This window comes from Rhea americana, unplaced genomic scaffold (assembly GCF_003343005.1).
Source record: "Rhea americana isolate MKP2758 unplaced genomic scaffold, rheAme1 scaffold_0, whole genome shotgun sequence".
Lineage (NCBI taxonomy): Eukaryota > Metazoa > Chordata > Aves > Rheiformes > Rheidae > Rhea > Rhea americana.
The window spans coordinates 2,710,518-2,737,632 of NW_028185037.1; the positions used below are offsets into that span (position 1 = coordinate 2,710,518).

Here is a 27,115-nt window from a genome sequence, read left to right on the forward strand (position 1 = left end):
TAAGGCCAGAAGTGTCCCCTCCTTAAACTGTTTCCTTGCCTTAACAGGCCTGGCTCCCCGTCTCTTCCCTAAACCCAGGCTGCCGTAACCCTGCACCGCCGATACTCTCTTTTCCTGCCCTCTTGGTAGCCCCCAGCACTTCCAGCTCCTCCTGGCCTTGCAGCGGCAGAGCCGAGGGCAGGTGGCTGCCCTTGCTGGGCTGCTGGCGCGATGGAGGGCAATGGCAGGGCGCACAGCACAGCCTTGCCTCTCACCCCGGTTGTTTAGCAGGGAACTGATTTTTCAGAGGCTTCTGCCCTGTTGTTAAACACAGCTGAAATTGGCCAATGTATTCAAAAAGTCCTGGGAGGAGGGCACGGGGGAGGCTGTCTGACAGAGAGAGGAACTGAACGATCTTCCTTAGCGGATCTAACTGAAATATCAACAACAATTGGCTCAGACTGGCTTTTTGGGTGGATGCATCTAGGGCTTTACCCCTCTGCCCTGTCCTATGCGCCAGGTCCTCTGGCTCCTGGCAGGACAGCGAGGGACTCGCTCAGTAAGGACCAGCACCCTGCAGCAGAGGGTTTCACCCTTCAGCCCCAGTTTCCTGACAAATAGTTATCTCCTGATTACATCTAGTTTCAATGGACTGCCATTTTATTTTGTTCCTGTACCCATGCAGCTGGCTTCTATTCATGGAAGGAGCCCAGTAATTTCAAAGGCCATAACTGCATGAGTAATAAAAACCTGCTCAGAATGGGATTTGCAAGATGAAGCCCTATGGCACATGGTACCAGGAGCGCTGGGGAGACCAGCAGCGTGGGCAACAGCTTCTGTATTTACAGGTCCTGTCTTGTCAGCTGCTGGGGAAAGAAAAGGAGAGGGGAAAAAATAACGATGGAAAGCCCATACAGGAAGGCACCTGAAGGGCGCTGGCCCTTCCCCTGGTTTTCCTCTCCTCGGGAGCCCCCATGGGATGGAGCTGTGGTAGTCAAAGGACACCTGCAGCTCCGAGCCGGGTAACACGGCACAGCGCAGAGGCAGTCGGCACTGTGCCCCGCTCTTCGCCCCTTACGTTAACATCGAGAAGCAGAGAGAACATCAGATTTCGTTTTGGGGGAACCTATTGATTCCCAGGAGGCTGCAGTAATAATTTTTTGTGGTGTTGCTGAAGGTGTTCACTCGCAGCTCTTCAGCAGTGGCTTTCACTGCTCCGCATGCTCGGGGTGTTTTTGAAGCTCAGGCTACGCCACGGCTGCAGTGCTTCGCACACCTGGAAGCCCTGCTTTTGGTAGCCGGGTTTCTGTGAGGGGTGCACAGACCCCCTGGCCCTCTGCAACTTGCACCGAATGGTTGTTTTGTGTACTCAAAAAAAGACAGGGGTGTCTTATAAAACCTTCAGCTTTTTGTGGTTATGATGCTTCCTGTGAACGTGTCGTTGCCTTTAGTAAAGCAGAAATAAAAATAGGGGTTGCGTGACACTAGGTAGCCCGTTAGTGAGGTTATACGACTTGATGGCTTGTGCCGGTTTTAACCTCTTTTTGTCAGCTCTGGGAGGCTGCCGCAGCATGAGGCAGMCTCGCGGGAGCCGCCGCCGCCAAGGTGGGGCCGGCGCCTGCTCCGCCCGTCCCAGCGAAGCCCAGGTCCCGGCCGGCTTCGCCCCTCCACCGCTCCTGGCCTCCAGCTTCGGCGAAGCTTAGCCACAGCCTTTCCTCTCAAAGCGAGAGGGCCCCTTCTACCGAGCTGAGGTGTCTGTTGCCTCTTCTTCACAGGAGCAGAAGCGAAACGTCCTTCAGCATGTTTAGACCGTGCGGATTTCAAATTCTGCTTGCCATTCCCTTGGTGAGTTACAGCTTCTCTTTCACTCTTCGGGGCACAAATGGCAAAAGCTGTGTGTGAGCCGCTAGGCTATAACCCRCAAAAGGCGCCTCAGGGCTGAAAGCCAGACTGGCAGCGGGCTTCAGGCAGGCTGGGGGCACCGGCTGTGGGTGTGCGTCCCCAGTTCCCCTGCACACGTGGTCAAAAGTTCAGCAGTCACATCAATATTCAGGGAAAGGCTTGAAAAATGGAAGAAACCAAGTACCTGTTTTGCTTCTTGTGGTTCCTCCTTAGATGCTACTTTGTCCAATAAATAGATTTCATGCTAGTAAAGAGTTGAAAATACTGGAACCAATCAGCAAACAATRAAGGTATTTTTTCTTCCTAGCACTGAATTCTGTATTATAATCCATACATGTGCCGATAAATTGTATTCTGTAATAAATGTACTCCATGTATTCAATATGTATTCTATAACATACAGTGGCATATGATTTAAATCATGCTTATTACTTATTTATCTTCATTTTTCTACATGAATTTGTTTTCAGGTTTTTTTCTGGAGCTGAATTGTATTAATTATGTCATTTATAGATCTGATTATTAAGTAGATTTACTGATATTTGCTAGGGCTACAGGTTTGGCTCCTACTTTACGTTTGAAATTATAAAGAAAACTGAAGGAAGAGTCAAACTGAAAGCCAACAAAAAATCCCGCAGAATATGGAGACCTTGGGTGTGGGGTTCATATGCAAAAGTGAACATCTAGCTGTTGCTTACCATTTCAAAAATTTGCTGACCACAGCATCACCAGTACCTGGGAAGTCACTCCRTAGGCATTACAGCCAGCTTCAGAAGAGCCGTCAGCCGGATGTGGCCCAAGGAAAAAATCCTATTTCCCCTGCAGGCCCCTGAGTCATGATTCATACTGTAGACATACGTTTGAAAATATTTATGGTCCATATAAAGTAATTTTAATCGACAGGAAGAGATAACTCTTATGTGCTTCACAGCCTGCACTTTGAACCGGCTGGGTTTTATGGTGTCAGCCTTTGGGCTTTCATGGGCAGGCAACCTGCCCTATAAAACATGACAGAGCAAAAGCTCCCCACAAAACATCCCTGGGAAAAAACTCTTAGTTCCAGGTAGTGCCCACCAGTGTGGCATGGGAACAGTGATAATGGGTCAGATCCTGGTCCTGCTAACCTGGTGTCTTGTCCCTGGCAGAGGCCGGTGGCGAGCATTGAGTGTAGCCAGAAAGGACACTTTCCTAGCATGCCTACCTACTACATGGCTTTTAAAAATACGCCTCTCGTCATTAGTGTACCCTTAACATCCTCCTGCCCCCACAGCTCTTTCTCTAATTCTCACAATATTACAGCTTGCCTGATTGCAAAAAAGTTGCAAACCCTTGTGGGCAAGGAGGGCAAAATCTTTGGCTATTAATAAGCAGGATCCGCCGTTATTCAAACACAACTTGTGACACGCACACAGCAGTGCTTTAGGGTAAATTACGCTGAACTTAGCCATGCTTTTGTCATAGTCTGAATTAAGTTTTCCCTTGGTAATATGTACGCTGTGCCTTTCTGTGAGAGGCCAAATAGCTGTCCCACAAGCAATAGGGACAAATTCAGGGGAAAAGTCATGCAGCAGAGAACATCCACTGGATAGTATCACTGCAACAGCAGTTCAAATTTGTATACCAGAGTAAAGTCATTTTTCCTCTGGAAGACTTGATSTTGATGGGGAGTTTTACCTGCTCAACCAAACGACAGAGCCCAAAATCTGGTAGCCAGCTCCTCAGCATTGGCAAGACCTCAGGAACAGGGAGAGARGAGTAGGAGTTTAAGGGGGCTTGGTTTTGCCTTTTAAGAAACAGATATATTWTCTGAATCACAGGCTGAATGGTCTTGTGTATGCAAAAGCTGCTCTAAGAGACTGATTCTGGTTTTGCTCTTTTTGATTTGCAGCTCTGAAATGCTAGTGCAAAAAGGGCACTAAAATGCGCTCAGAGATCTTCAAGAACTAGGGAGGGTCTTGTTCCTAAAACTCACAAAAGTTTTGCCACCCAGTGAACCGAATGCCAGCTACTAGGAAGAAAACAGAGGCTGAGACAGTTGTACGTGTCATTTTTGCYGTGAAGTGGAAGTCAGAGATCAGCAGAACAGCTTTGCTCAGGTTATTGCATCTGTTTAGCAGCAGCTGATGAGAAGGGACAGGGCCTGAACTCCTTGCTCACGTGGCCAGGGCAGCTGAGGGCAGTAGGGCAGGGGACCTAGGGATGCACAGTTTTTCCACAAAATAATGCACGGCCACGTTTGGTTTTACTGAAGAAATTGCAAAGGGTRCAGCCCCAATTTCTCCCAATCCCCAGACCACTGTTTGGGGTGTTGGGTCTTCTGACACACTTGTGGCCWCAGGATTGTGCAGCTCTTAGATGGGGTGTGGCTGATCCTGCTGGGGGCAGAGGTGGTATTCAGAAATGCTTTTATAGGCTTCCTCTTGCTCTCAATCTACCCTCAGCTCTTTGATGCATGTTTTTGCTCCTCAGGATAGATAAAGTCACATTCATTTATGTAGTGGTTTATAAAAGAGCAGGACCTACATGTTTGTTTTGAAATCAAATTAAGATGGTTATACATTTAAGAGCCAGGAGAGGCTCAGTGTAGGCTAGCAAGTATCTCTTCCATTATGCAACACCAAAATAATCCATGATAGCCTCTGTGAGGGAGGATTGCTGTTCGTGCTTGATGACACTAAACACCCTTCCACCAGTTTCCTCCACTCCATCTCTCACATAGGCTATGTGCCAGAATTTCGGGAACCTACATCTAACTGGACCTCTGAAGGACATGAATTTCTCTGTTCCAGAGGGATCTGGAGTGCGCCTCATATACCAGGTAATCAGTGTGTCTTACTATCCATTCAGATCAAAAATCTCATACTTTTCGCACTCATCTCATAGACAGTGTGKCTGACTGTGTTGGTGGGACAGTCTCCAGAGATGATCTAAAATGAACTTTGACTTTCACARTCTGAGAATTCAAGTGTCTTCATCCAAAAAAATGAAGAAAACCCCTTCTGTCAAATGCATTTTAAGAGGGTATCCTAAAACAGGGGTTATCACAATCAGCAATCCTAGAGAATGGACTTCCATGTAACTTGTGTCACCATTTTCWTTAGGCTCTGTGGTTCCTTTCCCAAAATCATAATCACAGAAGGGCAGATCCAGCTCCCAGGCAAATKGAGGATGTGTGTCATTATTTTCCATTCCAGTGCTCAGACAAACCCCTGTTTTAGGCAGACATTTCCTGTGGAGGAGAAACCACAGCTCAGATTTCCTGCAGCATTCAGGAAATAATGTGAAAACTCCTCTGTTGAGGACCAGAAAAGGGCAGCTTTGAGCAGACTCTGAGCATATCATTCCTCCAGCCAAACACACTGTTGGCAATAAATATTAAAAGACACAAAAACATTAAATTCTTTAAATTATTTGTGAAAAAGGCATTGAGTTTTCCTYTGATTTTCCCCCCTCTCCAGTTCACATCTGAGCCACCTGCTGTGAGTTTCAGAGCGACTGGTGAAAAAGACGGAATACTCGACGTCACGCCGGAGACGGGAGTCCTGTACCTCAATGGGTCTCTAGACTGGGAGAACAAAACAAAGTACAGCCTGCAGGTGAAAACTCAGTAAAAAACAGGAAGGGATARTTATTCATGTTTACTCTTTCTTTTTGGAAAAAATTGAAAATAGTGGAAAACTGTGCTGACATTTCAAATTGTTTCTTACCTCTCCGTTTACAGCTACCTTCTCCATATTTAATGCTGTTAACCTAATGATGGCTGTGGAGTGTGAGCAGTTAGAACATGAGGGTGCTCTTTAGCCTAGAAAGGTTATGTTGAGAACAAAATTTACCCTGATCTGAAAACTAATTCTGTAATTGGATATAAGGAGAAAACTTGATAGGAAGTGAAATGATTGATCTGGCACCATGAATGAGACCTTCTCAACATCGCTGAAGACTGGTGGTGCGAACCCCAGGGTTGGAATGTAAAAATAAATGAGTATAAAYTATTTAGGAAGATTATAATTTATTTGATGACAAATGATGTGACTAAATAACATTCAGACAGAGAGACACAGATCTAACCTCTGGCAGAAAACTGTTTGACAAACATCGGAGGCTATTAGAGGAAAGATCACTGTGTGTCTGTCCTGTCATTATGTTCTTTTCATAAGCATTTCACTGGGAGCGTTGTTGGGAGCAGGGTGGTGAGCAGGAGATCTCCTTGTCAGACTCAGTACAGCCTTGTGTGCTTGTTCTGTGTTAAAACTGGCACTGCCTTTTTCTGCAACACTGTCAACTGAGAAGAAAATAATCATGGAAGGGTCACTATCTGAAAAGGCAAAGTACACGGTGGTGTTTTAGCTAGCCTTAGCTATCTTTTAAAGAACAAGATGCCAGGCACTTCAAGCTTAATGATTTCRTGTTCTCAGCTCTAAAGCACCCTTGGATTGGTAGTATTATAGAGCACAAATCTTTTAACCCTAGAAGTTATTAACCCAAAACTTGGAAATCCTTTACAGATAAGAAGTGATGACAGAASTAAAAAGTGATGCTTGCTTAGGAAAGAACAGTCATGATTTGATCTATTATGTGCAAACAAAATAAAGCCTGACAGACATAGCATATACTTATAGAGCMTTGTACGTTCTCTAAAAATCACACAAGGCTGAAAAATGAGAAGTCATATTGTTTGGAACAAAAATATTATCAGAACTAAGAATTAAATGTTCCTAACAAACAGTTGGATCAGCTTGTTTTTTGCAGCTGATATTTACAATAGCACACTGAAGTCCTCTATATCATGTTGGGGTTTCTCCTTGTTCTTTAGAAACTATTTATTTCTATTTRAAGAAAAGCATGAGGTCTAATTGCGCAAGAGTCCCAGTAGTCTGCTGAGACTGGAGGTCAGAAATAGCTTTCTGAAAAATATCAGCCAAAGCAGGGGTAGATTATTCTGTGCTGTTGGCATTATATACTGCGATGAACTATTCTCAGTGAACTACTGAGTGAATTTGTCCTTGTGGATGGAGCCACACAGGGATGGCTCTCCTCAGATTTGCATCACAGTAAGAATGACTTGACRTTTGCCATCCTGATTGATTTAGATCCTTTAAACTCAAATGTATGTATTTGAAAATGTTTCTTTGTTTCTCCTTTTTCCAACTCAAGGTGGAAAGTCTGGATGAAAAGGGACAGCGAGTGAAAGGTCCATACACTGTTATAATTTTTGTTGAGGATATCAATGACAACCCACCAGAATTTGATCAGCTAAAGTACACTGGAGTAGTGAGGCAGAACTCCCGTCCAGGTAATTGTCATAATAATTAAGTATTATAGTTAATAAGAAGTGAAATAAAATGCGAGTGTAGCTATGTGGCGTGAGTTTACTGTGACTGATGCTTCTCAGAATCAGACAGTCTTAAATTATGGGCTGCAGTAACCCTGTCCAGAAGAGCAATACAAGATCCACATCCTGGAAGTGAAATAAGTAGTTGGCCAACTATTACCACTATGACTATGGAGTCAAGAAGAAATTTTTGCTAAAGAATGAACATGTAAGGCCCCATGGAGCCAGAAGATCATTCTGTATTTTTTCAGTATATTCTTCAACTCCGTCCAAGTCAAAAAGGTTTTGAATGTTGCATGGATCAACAAAGGACAAAAAATCATTTATGTTGCCATGGGTCTCTGTTTTCCCCATTATCTTCCACTGTGCAATGGCAGTGTGTGATTGTTTGTATGACTGTTTCTTTAATCCCAACTGTGTCACAATAGCRAGGCACTTTGCTCAAGGTGCTTTTGATTGAACTAATTTGTATAAGGACTGCAAAGCGGCCTGAAGGAATGAGAGATGCCAGTGGCATACAGTCCCTGTGCTGGCCTTCTTTGGCTGGTGGATAGCTCTCTCAGTTGATTCTGTCACCTCTGCATCTGCTAGTCTTTGCCTCTAGCGTGACTCTACTGAGCAAGACTGGTGGAAGGGTGACCTGGAAGTACACAGGCAATGTAACCTCCACATGAAGCATGGCTTGCCATGAGTAATACGTTGTGGAAAAAATAGCAGCTCCCTAGGAGCTGCCTTCCCAGCTCCACTCAGTTGGTCTTCCTGTTGAGATTTCAGTCTCCTCTTATCACAGCTCCTTCTCTAATCTGAACAGGGAAGCCCTTCATGTATGTCCATGCCACCGACCGTGATGATCCTTCAACTCCTCATGCACAGCTGACTTACAGCATTTTCCACCATTTTCCCAACCCTTATTCGAAAATGCTTTTCCAGATCAACAATGTAACTGGAGCAATCTCACCGAGTATTACAGGTATGTAAAGTGATCTTGTATGTTTGTCAAAAAGTAAGCATGAATTCCTTGTGTGCATAGGAACATGGAGACAACCGTTATGATGTCAAATTTTGAGTAAAAGTAGTCTATGGGACATGCTATACTGTGGCCCTGCTTCTGGACAGTTTGTTCATGTTTCCTACTAAATTCAAGAGAAGTTAGCAGAGCTGGACATTGGGATCTGAAAGGACAATGAGACATGATGTAAATCCTCTTGCCCTCTGGAATGTGCAGTCAGATCTTAGGGTAAATTCTGTTCCTTGAAATCAAGAAAACCAAATGCAGTAGCATGAAAAATGTGGAGAAAATTGGGCCAGCCACATGTTTTTATCTAAACTGCAATGACATAAATAAGCAGGCTCTTCAGCTGACCTGGACTAATGCTTAAAGAAAAGAACGAGACCTGTTCAGTGATGCACGACAAAAGAGACTGCAGCCCAGAGACGTCCTGAGGTTAGCCAGGACCAGTGGAGTGGCTATGTCCACACGATGCAGCGCTGCATCATTCAGAAAAGGGAGAGAAAACAGCTTGCTGAGATTCAGCACAGAGGGCCGGCTAAGGAGCGAGCCTGGAGCAGATGCAGAAGCAAGGTGCATATATGGGACGATGGGTCAGATGAGTGTGTAGATGTCCGCAACCATTTCACTTTTGGCTCTTTGTTCCATTCTCTAGGCTCCCATTACTTAGACCCCAAAAAGCAGGACACCTTCACTCTTGTGGTCACTGTGAAGGACATGGCAGGGATGACAACAAACGCTTTCACCAATAGTGCTGACGTGGTCATCACTGTGAAGGAGAGTCTGTGGAAGGCACCTCCTACCATCCACATCCAAGAGAACTCCACCCAGGACCACCCTGTCAGAATCACCCAGGTAGGGCCTGGAGCTGCAACAGTGATGGCTGGCAGCTTGGCTGTGCTCCTGGCATATCTCCTGAGCAGCATTGAATCATCTCCCGATGAAGGGTGAAGATGCACTCACTGCACTCAACATCGAGCTCTGCAGGAGCTCTGCCTGGCCTGGATCTGAGTGAAAAGGGACTTTGGCACCTCTGAATTCTGTTCCATGTGGCATCCTCTGGAAATGATCAGTAGTGCAGGTCTCATTAACCCATCTTTAGTATGAAAGTAATGGCTCAAATGTGACTGAGATGCAGCCTAAATCAATATAAATATCAGACTGACTAGGCACTGCCCTTCGGTTTAGAGAGGCTCTTAGCATTGTCCATATATGAGAACGTGATATGAAATGGACAATTTTTTTACGGCTTAACGACTGGAAGAAAATAGGTAATTTTCAAGGCTGTTTGGCACAATATGAAAGATAAAGGTGAGGACATATCGAATTAATTAGTTTAGGAATTTAAGCAGAGCTTTGAAATGTAGTAGCCTGGTGGAAAATTTCAGGAGGACAGTAATAGGTGATACTTCCTGTGACAGTAAATGTGTTAGCCCAGTTTCCTTGCCTGAGGACTTGCCCTTGTGTAGGTGTCCCAGAGAGAGGAAAGCCACGTGCTGCTTCTGACGGGAGGTGTGTTGCTGCCTGCCGGAGGCAGGACAAGCAGCATGTCCTGCTATACACAGYGCAGTTGTGTGCCTCCGCAGGTGTGCTGCAGTTCTCTCTTGCTGGGTTTCTCGGTAGTCCCAGCCTTGCTGTAAYCAAAGGCTTTGGATGAATCAAGAACTAACTTTAAGGTCATTTTGATGTTACCTTCTTCCACCAACAAAAGAGGCTGTAARGGGACCAGCTACATTGAAACCCTGGTGTGATCAGTTCCTTACCTTCAGAGACATCTGCTGTGGCCAGTTTTGTGTGATACATCACACCTGCTATATTAAAAGGACCTAAATGCCCTACTTCAGTTCCCTGAATTCCCACTGTTATTTACCACTGACACTTAACAGTGCAAATGCAAAATATTTTGCCTTTAATTGCACAGTAAAAGTGATGTAGAYAGCAGTAAATATTGACTAACAGGCAAACATCCTTTCAGAAGTATCTGACTTTATATTTGCTGCATTTCTTTTTAAATCTAAACACCCCACATCCTTCGTCACAGGCTTTGGTGAATGTAAATAGCATGCACACACACATGTGTGCAGATAGGTACTAGATATTTCCTTTGATATTCCACATTTGTGAGCTTGCTAAACCAAAATCAAGAGACATGAATAGATAGTTTAAGAAAATGGACTAAATTATTGTCAAAACATTCAAATCGTAATAATATTTCCCTTTCCTGTATCACCTTTTATCTGCACATCTCAGAATTCTTTCATACAATGGTAAATGTTAGGGCCTATCTAAGACAGCTGAAGAAACTGAGGTAGAAAGGCTTTGCTGGAATAGTTTGGTGAATAGATGTGGATTATCAGTCTGGCTTCCTGAGGTCTGCTTTCAGCACTGTCTAACCATTAATTTTCTCATTTATAACTTAAAGAGAAGCTAATAGGAAAGCAGTCTTTTCTGTTTGTGGCCCACAAAAGATTCTTGCTAAATCGCAGCCTACAATTCTGACTTCCTATTTTGACTTACTTTTTTGTTTTTAGGTGCACTCAAATGAACCAGATGTAATATATGAGCTTTTTGAAAAAGAACAGGTGCCCAAGCTCCCATTTTCTGTCGATCAGAACGGAGTTATTTATGTGACTGAGCCACTGGACAGGGAAAAAAAAGATGCTGTAAGTAAACATAAACCTAATTGACAGGAGAGACCATAGCAGGAAGCTGACCTGGTGTGTGAGCAAATAAAAGCAAGCTAGAGAGGATAGAGGAAAAAAGGAAAGAAAAGCTTGATTTCTTGTCATTTCTGTATGGAAAAGAATGGCTTAATAGACACAAAAACACATTCATCTACTACACTGTTAACGGTCTTCAGCTTGCTACTTAACAATACTTCTCTRTGTGGTAGCAATCACTATCCACTGCATATTTGGAGTGCAACATAGAGCTTGCCATGGCAAAGCTAAAGGTATTTGAGCTGTGGCGTAGCTGGCAGCAGGAGCTTTGGACGTTTCAAATTGTCCTAATCTACTCCAGCATATAGATCACAGGGATCTCTCCAAAACAGAGAAAGCCAAGAGCTCACCAGGTGCTGTGACCGAGTCCTGGTGCTTGCTTTCTGCTTCTTGGTACATTCCTACCTGTGACCTTCCTGTGCCAGGTTAAGCTGTAACCACGTGTGTACATGTGCATTTTGTTAATTAAAGGAGTTTAAGTTGCAGTTGTAACTGCAAAGTTACTCCGGAGTTTCTCATCTGGGGTCTTTCAGACAGAAAACCCTCTGTCCCGTCTTACTCTTGGAGGARGTTTGGGAACAGAGAGGCCAAGCTATGCTGGAGAAACCCCATCTTCGTATGTGACAGATTCATCTGTGAAATGACAAAACTGAGTTCCTGCCTTTCTGGCGGTTTTGAAAGACTAATTTCATAGGGCAGTGAAGTATTCAGGCCTTTTCAGTTCTTTAGAGAATCCAGGTCATAAGCAGTAAGATGTCGTGGAGTATCTCTGAAGTAAACAATGAAGGATATTTTGTTGTACACATCTTGTGTCCATAGTTATCAATTCAAATATAAAATATTGTCATTCTGGAAATGCAACACATCTAATGGCAAGGTTCTCATTGCAGTATTCATTCTTTGTGATCACAAAAGACAAAGAAGGAGAACTGGTGGACAAGCCTCTGAAGATTTCTGTTGAAGTGGAAGACATAAACGACAATCCTCCCGTGTGCCAGAAGGCTCTCACTGTCTTTGAAGTTCAAGAGAATGAAGGTGCAGGTAAGAAAACAGGCCCTACTCTTTTATTTACATCATTTTGGTCCTGTTATTGTTTCCAGCTGGACACAAATGAGGCTAAAAATTCTGATCCCACTTAGTCTTCTGGAGGAAAGTTTTCTAGTGCAAATAGCCCCTTTGTTTTCACTTTGATAATTCATGTGAAAAGGATGTCAACAACCTAAGAATGGCTGACCACAAACCAGTATTTAAAAAAATGTTTCATTTCAAATATAAAATTGTTCTATACCACAACAAGAGTTTTGTACAACTGTTTAGACTGTAAAAAGAAAAATATCCCTCTATTATCGTGGAAAAAATATTGTTCTAAATAGCATGAGCCCCTTTTCCCAAATCCAGGTGCTCCTTCACAATAATTCCTTTTGACTTCACTAGACCATTACTGAAATCTGTCCCTAAGTGCTCAAGGCTAAAGTGATCTGCTGTGATCACTTCTGATCAAAACACACAGCATTGTCCTATGGACTGCCCAAGCCCAAAACAGTTGGCTGGGATGCTACAGGAAAAGCTCCCCAAAAGTTGAATGATTGTGAGCATTATAACGTTTGCCACGCACTTGTATTTTTATTGTGACTTCTACTGTTTGCATTGGTATCACTGTCATCAATGTGTGCCTCTATGGGGAGATGGGACTACTGCATTATCTAAATAACTCAATCTTTCCTTGGTTGCAGGAAGTAATATTGGAACTGTGTCTGCTACGGACATGGATGAGAAAGACACCCTGAATTCTCGTCTGCAGTACAGAATTGAGAGTCAGGTTCCGGCAGTTCCTGCAAGTGATCTCTTCTTTATTCAGCAAGACACTGGGAAACTGCAGTTAATTAACCGTTCGTTAAACAAGCGTATTGCTTCCAATTATTCCTTGAAAGTGTTGGTGACAGATGTAGGTATGTTCAGCCTGTTAAACACCAGAAAAACTTTGTTCACCCTGACATCCCCAGTGTTTATTGCCCAAGGGGTTACAGGAATTGTGAAGGATGTATTAAAGAGAGTAGCAGCACTGAGCTGTTTTTCTCTGGAAGTGTACTTTCTTTTTCTAGAGATGCAAGTAGGTTAATAAATGGAAAACTACAAGCTCTAGGGCAGAGCACAGGAAAACTGGGTGGGCAGTTTGCTAACAAATACTCTTCAGTAAAAGATTTCCTTCTATAAGGCTAAAAACAGAAGTGATCATATGATTTAGGGTTTATATACCATTTTTTCCCCTAAAATCTTTAAAAGGCCTCACAAAAATAAAAAAAGGAGAAATTAAATGCAGCTGCACAGAGAGTCCAGATAATGTATTTTAAAAGATTAAGAACTTAAATTCATCTTCAAAAATAACCTTGCCCATTATGCAAGATCCTTAATGTTTCACTAAATGGAAAGGGAATCAAACTCCATGCTAAAGGTTAAAGTAAGTTTTATAATGGAATTCTTATAGCTAGACAAAATTTATTCTTTGGCAGGAACTGGCATGTAAATAATGGAGTCACGTATCTCTTAAAAAATAGCGTCACTGAAACAGATGATATGAAAACCTTTGAGGTGGAGAAGGTGGTGATTTGTTTTGGATGCTTATTTGGACTTCATCCAAATGGTTTTGCTTAGGATATTTCCTAAGTTTCAGTTCATGAAGCACATGCGGAAAATACAAAGCCCAGATATGTCTGATCAGATAGAGCAGACTTGCAGATCCCTTCCTTATGGGYACCTCTGCTTAGGAAAAACTGTTAGATTTACATGGATCTTAGGTTCAAGTTCTGCTTTAACAAAAAAGATGGTGTTGTCTGATGGTCCACTGAGAGGAGAAGATAGAATAACATCTTGGGGTTTACTTTTTGCCATGCAAAAGTCACACTGAGAGAGCAAAGATAATTCATAGGTGTCTTCTCCTCAGTAAAAGGGTATAGTGGAAAACGAGGGAAATGAAAAGAAACAAGGTGAGCAGTGTTGAGGGAACTCAGAAAATGAACAAAAAGAGAGTGAATTTCTCACTGACTACAAAATACTGGAGATCGAGTTACAACAGCAGGGTTTTTCTAGGGTCAGGTGATTTGGCAATGTTCACTGCACTGTGAATCCTTCTGGAGCAAAGTTGTTTTTTCTGCAGGAGTCATGCTCTGATGTTATTTTATTCTCTTTCCGTGCAGCATTCCAAACAATCTGTGATGTGCAAATACATGTCATTGACATCAATGATCAGATTCCCATCTTTGAAAAATCAGATGTGAGTATTTTGATGTCCCTAGCAAACTTTTACTAAACATTTGAGTCTATATTCAATGTCTCCTGAAATTAATGGGAATCCATCTCTTAAGAACAGGTAACAAAAGAATCCACTGGTGAAAATAAAAGCAAGAGGTGTTTCCATAACACCTACTTAGAAGGCCTGCCTAGTCAGTAAACAGTGGGACAAACTCATAGTTAATTCTGAAGTATAAGCTAATTTGCTCAGTGGAAAAATATGTGTAAAGAAAGAAATGGTTCTATTAAAGCAGATTGTTCCAGAAATGTAAGTTCTAGAAGGGAAGGGATGGGAAAAAAAGGCTTTACAATTGATTAAAATGTTTCAGTGGGGAGGGGGGGGACACGACAACCAAACCTAACGTAGCTTCTCTCAAGTTCTCTTCCAAACACAGTATTAATGTAGCCAATAAACAGCAGAAGGTGAAATGTGCTTCTATCTGAATGAAAATCAAATGGCTATTTTCTTTAAACAAAAAGAGTGACCCATTGATCTATGCCCAAATGTATGCCTGCTGGCCCATGTTTCAGGTGAGAGTTTTAGGCTCTTGCCTCTTACTTTGCTGAAGGTGCTGAAGTCTGTCAGAGAGACCTGCAGACCTACAGTGAATTCCATTAGTTGGCCTAAGTCTCACTTTAGACATTGCAGTGGGTACGGCGGGTCCCAAACATTTCCACATTGCCCGAGGAAGCTACAAGTAGGCTCCCACTCCAGATGTAGTCACTTCTACTGAGTGTCTAAGCTCCCGTGCACTTGTAGGCAACGCTGGCAGTGTGGTCGGGAGATCAAATGTCCCACTGATCAAATGTAGGTGTCCTCTCTTGGGGAAGCTGAATTGTTTTTTGGGCTTGACTGACTGCATTGATCGTCCCTCTGCTGACTATAAAGGGAGCTTCAACATGTGCAGACTGTCAGCCCATGTAGCAGGCTGTCAACCTTCTCACGAGATCTCAGTCCAGGTCACGATCTCAAAACCAAACTGGTCGGTCAGGGAACACATCAATGCAATAAATGGAGTTGGGCTGCTAGAATGATAACGGGTTATGGTACATGGAACAATTGAACATTTAGCAGTCTCAGTGGCTAGGGCTTTCACAGGGACAAAAGAGACCTAGGTGCTATCCCTACTGGGGGGAAATTTGGAAAAAGGGATAAAGCAGTTTGCAGAGACTGTAGAGTCCAGCTTGCAGCCCTGCACTTCCCTGGGCAGCAAGGTACCTCAGCTCTCCTGCTATCAGGCACTTCATTAATGCTTTTGTACATCTCTCCTTAACCTTGTTACATCTCTGCTGTGAAATGGAGCCAGTGCTTCTCTACCTCACAGGACTGCTGTGGGTTGAAATGCCGTAAGGCTTGTGGGTCATGAGCCTGTTCTAACGTTGAAGTTCTTATCCCCAGATGGTGCTCAATGTGTCATGTTTCAATGATCTCTCTCTCTCTCCTCAGTATCAGAATGTGACTGTTGCAGAAGATCTCCCAGTAGGAACAGTGATATTAGAAATTCAAGCTACTGATGCAGATGAGCCTCTTACAGGGAGTTCTTACATTGTTTATGAAGTTAAGGAAGGAGATCCGAACAAAACGTTCATCATAGCCACAGATCTAGAAACAAACCGAGGATTCATCAAGATTAACAAGGTGAAGAGATATGGTTTAGTCTTTTCATTTCTATCATTTCATTTCATTTGTCGTATACAGTAGCTATACTGGTGATCATTTGTAGACAGASAAGTAGACTGGTGGTCTGTGAGGCCACCCCTAAGTTGCGTGCAGATTGYGGAAGGCAGTGCTCAGGTTCACATGCTGTGTCTGTGCTAAATGCCCAGGCACACCTGTCCTCCTGCCTTCCCCGTCAGCTGTTTGCCCTCTGCCAGCTCTGCTGCTGTCCTGTGATCTGGGAGCTGGCTGATGAAATAGATCTTTACACGTTATGGAAAAAAATGCATTATTTGAATGATTTCACAGCAGTCTCTCTTGAAAACAGAAAGCCAGSTAAGCACTGCCATATCCTGTGGTCCCAGTGAGGAACAGCCACAGTGCAGAGCCTCCTGCTTGATGGTGCTCTGGGCCCTTAGTGGCTTTTGCAATGGGAGGTGCAGATGACTGCCTTGCCTCCGCTCCAGAACAAAGAGGCAGTTTGTCCCCGTGGAGGCAAACATTAACAGAGATAAAGTGAAGATCAATGTGCACTGCAGCAGACAATAAATCACACATTCTGAGCATTGTGATCAAAAATATCAGGAATATTCTCCATTGCATTTATGAATTTCAATGCCAAAGGTGTTCTCCCTTTGAAATGAACCTTCTCAAAGGCACTTGTAATTATGGGCCCCCAAAAATTATCATTCATTTTCTAAGTAGTGACATACTTTTGCATGGAGTTCACCTGCAGCCAGCCAGGCCAAGGGCAGACTGGCAGATGTGCTGAACCTCAGGGTAATTTTTTCCTGAGGAGGCGACTGTGAGAAACTCCATGGTGTTTTACACCCTCACATGGCTTTTGTCAACCAGAAGTCACCAAGGCCTTCTTGTACAGGAACTATAAATACTGTTGCTGTAAACAGGATATACTTATTAAACTTTGTCAGGTAGGTGGCAACATTATTTGGAAATGCAGTTGCTGAGGGAGCCTCTGAATGRGCATACGATTTCATTTAAATTCATTCTTCCATTCATTTGCTCTTGACAGGTCTCCCTTATTTCACTTGAATTTGAGATACAATCTCTTCCTTGGGAAGAGGAGGATTTTAGCTTTGCATCTTTTGGTTTGCCATGGAGGGAAGGGCAGGGGAAGCTCTTTTTCAGTTCAGCAGCAGCACTGAGGGCACTCTGACATTGTGCATCAAGCCCCACCGTGGGTCAGATGTTGACAGATGTGTTAGAGATGCCAAAATGAGAAGTTCCTCTGCCTGTCTGTCTAGGCTTTGCTAAAACAAACACTGGGACAGCTCTTTAAAGAACATTTTTCTAATTTATCCAGGCTCTCGATTTTGAAACAACACAAGTGTACAACCTGGTGATCAATGCCACAAACCCTGAACCTTTGGTGCCAGGAGTGCAGTATAACTCAAGCTCCATCGCGGTCTTCAAAGTTTTCCTAACAGATGTGGATGAACCGCCTGTTTTCAGCAGAGAAACTTATATAGGAGAAGCATTTGAAAATATTCCTGTCAATACCCTGGTCATGACAGTGGAAGCCTATGATCCTGAGGGGGATACTGTACGGTAAAAAAAAAGACTATGATTTATTGATTATAGTCAGGATTTAGTGTGGTTGTTATTATCAGTGTTAATCCAGGCCTCACTGTGGATATCCAGTTAAAATTTTGAGATGGGGTAGGGCTTAGAAAATTTTTGTAATAAAGGGACAAGGAAATCATACCTGGTATTTGGCATACAGGAAAAGAAAAGACGTTTTAACAAAGTTGTCTATTTCTCATCTAATAGTACAAAGGGGTAGGTAAAGCTCGGTGGTGGCCTGGGACTTAACCTGAAATAAACTGCTGGGAAGTGCTTTCAAAATCATCTTTATGTATTGAAAGAAGCATGACCTAGTGGGACCCTTGAACCAAGAAACTGAAATTGAAAAAAGGCCAATATATTTCTCCAGCGTAAAGGTAGAGCTGGTTTGAGAATAACAGAGTTTCCAAATCCATACTACCAAATAGCTTTAACAATGAATGAGGTATGTACAGAATACTCGTAGGAATCAGTAGGACCACGGCTGCGTTTCGTGTTACTCAGGWAACAGCACAGGGTTTGTATCCAGCAAAACACACAACTTAGAAAGAAGCTCAAGTCAATATTTGATAATTCATTCATTTTCTTTTAAACTACGTCTTCTCTACATAACTGCCAAAGAATAAAAGGCCTGCTTCCAGCATGGATGCCAAGATACACTGGCAAGTCCACGCATATGATTGTGAGTGGGATACCGGARGCCCCAAGGTGATGCATCCAGGTGACTCGAGGCTGTGTCGTGTGGTCAAATCACCTCGAGATCCTGTCAGGTCATGATCTGTGCATCATGCTGTGCTGCACGATGTACACGTGTCTTTTATCTTAGTGACCGACAGACGAATTGTTTGTGGTTCTTGCTGCACGATTCCCAGCTAGAATGCTGAAAAGGTCAATCAAAACCATATTAAACAATCCCTGAAATTTTACTTAACTTCAGCAAAACACCAAGCAGTTAATGGAGTTGCGGGGTCTGACTMTTAGGCCTCCCGTGGAATTCTGTTCCCAAGGGGATTTCATCTGGCTCTTTACTTTCCCCTAAATGTTGGGAACATAGCATGTTTGGCCTTCTGTCAAGCTGGTTTGAAAGTGAGCCACATAGTCCATAAGCTCTGGGGAACGATGACAAAAACAGCTGACAGGAATTCATGTTTACATAAACCACATTTCTACTAAAAAAGTAGGTTAAAAGAAATAAAATCAATAGTATAAAAATAAAAGACATATAAGCACGTTAGCATGCTGTTTTTAATGCAACCTGTACTGAAAGAATGAAAGTGTTGAATGGAAAGGTTGGGTCACATATACTCAATGTCTGTGTTTTAACTCGGTCGTATGTTCATCGTTAAATYGGTATATGTGAATACCCCGAGACCTTGTTTTTTAAAAATAACATAAARGCGGGTGGGCAGRTTTAGCTCAGTTGGTTAGAGTGTGGTGCTGCTAATGCCAAGGTCGTGGGTTCARTCCCCGCATGGGCTATGCGGAGAGTTGYACTAGATGATCTCCAGAGRTCGCTTCMAACCTTASCACCCYATGATTACAYTGATGTGGTGAAGTTTAAAAYGCTCRTTGCAAGGCTGCTCCTATGGTAATTACAGACTGCATCTAGATTGGCAGCAGATGACCGCTGYAGTATGTCTTGGGGTCCCTGTCCCGTGGTTGTCCAACACAGGGCCCTTGGCTGTGCGGCTGCCTCCACCCAGACTGGCCTTTGGCTTGTGCCACCATTGAAACCAAGACATGGGGGATGTGATGTTGAGGGAGGGACACTGGGTTAGGACAGTGGACACTCTTACCTGAAAGGTTGGTGTTCCCCAGTTAGGAGGAAGGCAGAGTTGCGATATGCATGGGATKCTTCTTCTTTGGAGCAGCAGTGACGTTCCTGGGGTTCTACTCTCACTTTTTATTCTCTGAACTTAATCGTCACCAGAAACCAATATTTTGGCCTCTRTTCTCTGTCTGTATCTCCTAGCTGGCTGTATTATCAGGACTTTTCCAAGAATGTTTTCTTTGAGTACAACTGTAATCAAACCGTTTGCCTGTAATCAGTGAAGAAGTACTTGCTTCGTCAAGATTTTTTTTCCTGATTTGGAATAAAATATGTGATTTTTTTTTTCTTTTCCTTTCCAAAGATACTCCTTAGAAGGAGATGTGAAGAAATGGCTGAGGATTGATTCATCCACTGGGGAGATATACACCGCTTCCCCGCTGGATCGAGAACAAGAACAAGCGTATGAAGTTCAGGTTGTTGCATCAGAGTCAAGTAAGTAAGGAAAGGACTGYGTATACACACAGTGGGATCCTCTGTCCTTGCTGCCTTATGAGCAACTACCGTACTTCTTGCAATACCATGCTTTCTTCAAGAAGACAGGGGCAGCAAAACTGAACCCATGAAAATACAGGAGCATGAGTTACACAAAATGGTCTCCTGGGCTGGGATCATCAGGTGCATTTGATGTAATACCATAGCCACATGATCTTATATAACTTTTGATGTGTCCTTAGAAGGATTTATTCCTTAAACATTTACTTTTTGTAAAAGATATCTTGATGTTACAGGTAATGAAGATTAAAGCAGCTTTCGTGAAATTAGCTATTGTATGTTATTATATTTGCTAGAGCAACACAGTGTACAGAGAAGGGCATAATTTCTTCGGTGATTTCAGTATTAACATTATCTACTGCATTTTTTCCTCTATAGCTATAAAGATTTTAACCCTTCTTGTAGATATGTTTTGGTTTCCTGAAAACACCTGTCAAAAGTAATTTGTAATTTTTTATAGAATTTCATTTTATTATGAGTAACTCCCCTCCCACACATTAGTTAGTTTGAAACACATTAGAGTTCATAGTTCCAGCCACTGGGATCTTTCAGGTAGTCCATCTGAGGAGGATTTATGTTGAATAGAGGTTAAAAAAGCTGCTTGGTATTTGACTAAGGAATAAATCTAGGTTTCCTTTGTTAAACACAGATAACCAATAACACTGGCCATTGCTTTCTGGATATGATATATAAGGACAAAGTTACTGTATATCAGAAAAAAGGAATGCTTCCTCAAACATGGAGCTGGAGCGGGGCCATTCTTGGGGGACTGCGCAAAAGAAATGAACAGGAAGTTCTTGGTCCGCTTGCCTCGGGCCTGAGGCAGAACACTGATCTGCATTTCCTTCCTACAGAAGGGAGGAGAGGAGGATTTGGCGTTTCATACTTAGAAGAGTGCTCTAAAGAGAAAGTACTCTGATCATGGATGTGATCACTTACCAGAAACAATGGTTTAGGTGTCTCCCTTCATTTGTTAGTGTTCCATAGTTACCAGGAGTTGGGGGTAAATAAACTATATTATTTTATAAGTGATAATAGATACCATGAGTCCCTCAGGACCTCCTGAGACCTTGCCTCTGTGTCCTGCAGACAGATTGCCACTACCCACCGCATGTCTGATGGTGGGCCAGTACGCTTTTACTATAGCTGCAAATGCAACAGCTCAGACTCTATGTCCACGATATGATGTATAACTCTATTCTATTAAATTCTACAGATAGCGTAGCTCAGAAGTCCAAAGCAACCTTCATAATGAACTTAAAGGATGTGAATGATAACCCTCCACGCTTAGCTATGGATTATATTCCGTTCTTCTGCCACCCGCTCAGTGAAGGAGAGAGAACACTGATTCAAGCCACTGATGATGATGAACAGAAGTTTTATTCAACGTTTACCTTTTCTCTTAAGGATGATATGAATACAAGAAATAATTGGGAAATCTCAAAAGTCAACAGTAAGTTGATAAACTTACACTTAATTGGATATGGCAGTCTCTAAGTAATTTGGGAAATATAAAGAAATACTGAATTCCTTTTCGTTCTTACTAATGTATGTCAAATATTTAATGCAGAAAATGTTTAGGTTGTTAAGAATTTACATGCATTTTAGTATGCATTTATGTGAACGCCTAAGTCACTTTTTTTGAGTGATGACATTTAGCATGTTAGCATGGTAAAATTTCACTAGCATTTAGGAGAAGAGAAACATATGTGCCTAAATGAGTATAAGTCACTTCTGATAAAAAAATAGAGCAGCTTGCAGATTGTCTGTTACAGACATTTCTTGCACAAAGGGAGGTCACAACTAGCATTTCCAAAGTGGTCTTTGCTAGGAACTGAGATGTTCAATATATCCATAATAGATGTGGTGGACAGTGAGCAGTGAGGAGGCAAAGTTCATTGATAATATGAAGTTATCCGAGAAGGAACAAAGTGTGAAGAATTACAAATGGTCTTTGTGAGACTGAGAGACTGAACAATAAAAGGGCAGATTAAGTTTGGTGTGAATACACATAAAGTGATACATATGAACGATCCCCTCTCTGCTAAATTCACATAGGAAATAATGGGTTCTGAGCTGACCATTACAAGATAGGAATGATACTATAGCCTAATGATAAGTAGTTCCTTGAAAATGTCACATAAAATCATCAGGAGTGTTCAGAAAAATCAAATCAAATATTAGGAATTATTAGGAAAGGACCAGAGAAGAAACAGACATTGTCATTATGTCCTTGTGTAAATCCATGGTTTGTTCACATCTTGAACGCTGGTCCCTCAGTCTCAAAAAGATACATTAGAGCTAGAAAAAGTTTAAGAGAGGACAACAAGGACGATCAGAGTTATGGAATAGCCTCATATAAGGAAGTATGTGGAAGCAGCAAAGTAAGCTTCAGGCTTGGAGGTAGCGGGGAAGAATATGGTCTGTAAAATCATAAGTACAGAACAGCCAGGGGTTGGTCATTCATCCTCTTTTGCAATGCACTGACTTGGGAGCCTCAAATGAAGCTTGTGAGAGTTACTTTCTATGCAATCCAAAAGAGTATGTAGTTGACCATGGAGCTGCTTGCCACAGGGTGTTGTGGATGTAGAAAGTTTCCMAAAATTCAAAGGGAGATTGGACAAGATTGTGGAAGAGAAATCCGCTTATGTTTGCTAAATGGACAGACGTTACATCTGGCTTAGCCCCTGAGCTGAAAGTGTTTAGAGAGTATTAAGAGAAAATAAAATATATGCTGGCTTTTCTTGTAATCACCACTTATTCTGGAGGCAATGGACTGGTCTAGATGGACCTTTGGTCTGATCCAAATGGCTGTTATGTTCTTCCTATGCTATGTTTAAAAGGATATCACAGTGTAAGCACACTAGAAAGATGATCTAACATATTAAGTTATCTTAGGAACAATTTAAATCAATTATGATTTATGAGAGTATGGGATCATATTTTTAGTTTAGRTGTGATGACATTGGTGTAGCACTCCTCAAGATTATCGAGAAATTAAGAAGGAAATTCTCTGGCCATATTAGGCAGGAGGCCAGACTAGGCATTTGGGTGATCCCTCTGACTTAATGTCCAACCAGTGAGGCCTGGGGAGATACAGGGAAAGAGGAGAACTACCAGAATGTGCAAAGCAGCCTTAAGAGACCTCGGTCACAGGGCATTGCAGCTGAATGTCTAGCTAAATTTCTTCCTTGTGCTGACACAAATGTCACATTTCCTACGTTCAGGTACTCATGCTTATCTTTCTCCAAAACATACTAACTTTGAAGAGAAGGTCTATAATGTTCCAATAATAATTAATGACAACGGAAGACCACCTTTGGAAGGAGAAATAAATCTTGAAGGTATGCCATGCACAGTTGTTAATTTCAAGAGAATATTAATATATATGAATAGTGAAAATGAGGTATTAAAATTCTCATTAATTTCATGGCATTTCTTTTTGCAGTAAACATCTGCAAGTGTTCAAGCGAAAGGTCATGTTTTATAGAGGTACAACGTGAGCACTCCTGGCCAACTGCAGGTCAGGCAATTGGGATTATTCTTGGGGTWTTGCTCGTCATTGGTAAGTAACTTTCTCCTGGTTGATAAGAGGCTAATCCTACCAAGTGTGAAATTGCTGCTGCGCTTACGGCAATGATTCATTCCTTCTGTAAAGAGATGTCATGAGTGTTACAGAGTAAATGAAAAGAGAAGATCTCTATCCTTGGAGATACTCAAAATCTGACTGCACACAGCTGGGCAACCTGCTCTAGGTGACCCTACTTTGAGCAAGGGGGTTGGACTAGATGATCTCCAGAGGCCTCTTCCAACCTCAATTATTCTATGATTCTATGAAAAGGCAAAAGGCTGCATTTGTAGTAATATCTTTGTTGCTACCTACCACCTTTTGCCTGTCAGGGAATGGAATGAACTCAGGAACAGTGAAAACTCTGGGTTTTCAGATTACAGTGAAAATAGTGAAGCATCCAAGGATGTTTTGCTGTTTGCTGTAAATTTCAATTAAATTAAATTCCTAAACATAGCTTAGAAATTATGATTTTACTCACCCACTTCAACTTCTTAAGTTTCCATTTTCCAGTGAGAGAACTGCTTTGAGCTATGGGCAACTGGTGTTTGTATGAACAAAGCATGATTATATTATTAAATGGTAATGAACAGAATTACATTCTTATAGGCGTGAGCTGATGCAACTTCGACAAATAGCTTAATACTTTTTCCAAAACAAGAGAAAATCTTGTTTGGCATTCTTTTATAAATGTAAGAGCRAAGCAATCAGGACTGTTTTGACTGTTGATGGGCTCCAGTCCCTAAGGAATTCAGTGTGCAGTCCCGTGTGATTTTTGAATGTGGTGGTCACAAGCAACAGACTGGGAAACTCTGAGTCACCTGTGAAGAGGGGAGAGTGTGTGGKAGATACATGGAGAAAATCAAAGAAAAGGAATAAAATACATCACAGACCTTGTATTCAAAAGAGGCAGCTGAAATTAGAGGATAAAAGGGAAAACTCCCGAGAACTTACGTAAGTTACTTCATTTCTAAAAGAAAAGAGAAGGAATCCCTGAGAGTAAGTACCTAAAAAGACAAAGCTAACACTTTGTGCTGACTTTCTTGGTGTAAATCCCTAAGGCAAGAGAAAGGGCTGATGCGTATGTGATKCATATGTGTTTGTCTTTTGAAGATAAAACATGAAAAAGTTCTGATTCAAAGATCTAAAATGGCAGAAGCCATACTTGGACCACGCAGTCGACAAAGAAAATCCCCCAAAGAGGTCTAGAAAGACTTTAAAAAACCTGGGAAGGTTATAAACTTTGAGTTTGACTTTGAAACTCAGAAGATAGGACCATAAAACCAGGCATTTTCTGGAGACCAAGGCTAGAACGGACTCCCCAAGGAACTAAGGACTGTGCCAGGTCTCAGCCCTTTCCCTTTCCAGAGCAAGGCATCTGTGAGCTGATTTTCCTTAAGAGAAGTACAGAGCATAGGAACTGGAAAACAAAATCCAACAAAATAAAGAACAATTCCAAATCCTCATCCAGGCCAGGACACCACACACTTCTTTTACTAAAACAAACTTCCYCTCTCTTGTATGGTGTTTTTCTCATGTATGAGAAAACGGGAGAATAAACATCATATGGTGGATATTAGGCGGGTTGCTTGATGCACTACTCAGATAGTACAAGGATGAATGTAAAGKAAGAACAACTAGTGAATAGAACAAATATTCAGACAAATGAATAGGGGAGGGGGAGTACATGAGCACTTCCATATATGTTACAACTATTTTACAGTATATTTTACTGGAACAARGAGATGTTGAAATTGAAAGAAAATCCAACATTGATAAAGAGGAAATAAGTTTACATACTGTATAACAAGTTCGTCATGATTTTAAAAGTACTAAATGTGTGCGTGTGTGTGTGTGTATATATATATACACATACATACATACATATGTATATATATATAAAAAACAATATATACAAGCAATTTGTTTGATRTAAAGCAATGTGACAATTACAGTGGGAGTGCTAGCTCCTTTGCTAAAATACCTTTTCAGAAAGTTTTCTCCGCCCTTTCCTGACCCCCTGTTACCTCTGTTTTTCAGGTTCCATTATAGGCGGTGTGTTTTTTCACATGAAATACAAACAGAAAGATAAAAAGAAGAGCCATCAGGAAGATGTAAAGGATCAGGCTGAACTCTATAATCTGACTAAATGACTGTTTATTTCATCAAGAGAAAAAATGACGTTTGGGCTGGGAAGAAGTGACCTTTGTAGCTCCCAAAGCCCAGAAGCGTATTACCATGAACTGAGGGTATGAACATGCAAAAGCAAGCTCCCATGGTTTTGTCCTCAGTTTGTAGCTAATATTATTCAGTCACAAGACCAAAACCATCTATAAACTTCAGCAGCAGCCATTAATAAAAATATCAGCTTTGGCAAGTGTTAACTCACGATGACACCAAATGCTGAGCTCCTGCAAGGATCAGTGCGTGGGACCAGTTTTCTTTGTTTGGCAGCTAAAGTAAATGTGAACTTTCCAGAGGACTACATTTTATCTGGCTCTTTGCCTCTTTATGCATCCACATCTATGGCTATTTTCATCTCAATGAGGTACTGAATAGCAGAAAGTGTAGTAAAGTCCACGGCTACATTGAAGATGTCCCACGAAGTAGGAGGAATCCTTCTGACTCTCAGCAAAGCAGCTCCCAAACTTAGTGCAATCTGTTCACTCTCCTGGGTCATGCCTGTGTGTGTTGTGTTTGTGAATTTATGCTAGCAATATGTAGGGACAGTGTGACATTTTGGTTTCTCATTGATGATATTCACTGGGTATAACCAGTTTGTGAAGCACCATGGCTTTCAGTTTCTGAGTTAAAAACCCACATGTTGAGTCATGTGGAAATTGGGTCACATGATGTTTCATCATACTGCTGCAGATAACTTGCTTGCCATTTTGATAAGAATAAAAATGTTCTCTAAAGGTTTTAGTGTGAATTTATTAAAAAAAAAAAGGAGAGAGAGTGTGAGACAGAGTGCATGAGATCAAACCATTGCTGCTTGGTTACCTGTTTTGTTTAACCTTACGTTTTGCATAACACAGGTTAGAAATGGCTCGCAGGTCAGAGTGATGCATGGCTATCTGAATCACAGTGCTGTGATTTCTGGGAGCACTGGCATATTGGTTTCAGTAAACTGCATTTGGGCTCAGGATGATACTCAGAGAAGGAAAGACTTTCTCTTAACAGCATACCTATAGAAAGGCATTTCTGACGACAGTTTGAGGGAGACTTTTCTTTTATGCAATAAATAAAAACTGACAAATATTGTGTTAAACTGAAAAGACAATATACTTTCAAAAACATTGAAGAAAAGGTCATATGAAAAAGAGCATGTTTGTTTGTGTAGGGCTTTTTAAATAACTTTCRCATGCAGCACAGAACTAGAAAGAAAAGAACACTTTTTTGGTAGCACTGAATTTTAATAGGTTTTCCTAGAATGCTGCCAGTAAAAACTTTACTTTTGGGCTTCAGCGATACAGCTCAGTTGTTACATCTTTTGCCCCAGCTTACCCAGCTGTTGGAGCTCTGTTACTTGCTGTGAGGCTCACTCCTGGAATGCATTTATTTTATGATGGGGATKCAATCCATTATATTTGGAAAGTATGACATTAAATTACGTCAGTGTGACCAGGGTTTGGGATCAGTATATTGTTTTATAAATAAAGGAGTCAAAGCTCAGGAGTCATTGTACTTGCGTATAGCAATGCAGCRTTATCTGAAGATGGGGAAAATATGCAGAAATTCCCTTTTATCTTC

The 27,115-nt window shown here is 41.9% G+C and overlaps 1 protein-coding gene across 1 annotated transcript; it reads left to right on the plus strand.

Annotated features, from left to right (window-relative positions):
* The first annotated feature begins 1,776 nt into the window (after positions 1-1,776).
* On the plus strand, positions 1,777-26,087 carry CDH17 (cadherin 17). Its single transcript, XM_085302857.1, has 17 exons — positions 1,777-1,824; positions 4,601-4,699; positions 5,340-5,477; positions 7,036-7,174; positions 8,025-8,183; positions 8,878-9,077; positions 10,754-10,885; positions 11,833-11,983; positions 12,676-12,891; positions 14,137-14,213; positions 15,678-15,869; positions 17,212-17,456; positions 19,604-19,734; positions 21,011-21,247; positions 23,022-23,138; positions 23,243-23,359; positions 25,403-26,087. The coding sequence occupies exons 1-17, from the start codon at positions 1,780-1,782 to the stop codon at positions 25,513-25,515; spliced, it is 2,508 nt and encodes an 835-aa protein (XP_085158983.1). The 5' UTR covers positions 1,777-1,779; the 3' UTR covers positions 25,516-26,087.
* Positions 26,088-27,115: the final 1,028 nt, after the last annotated feature.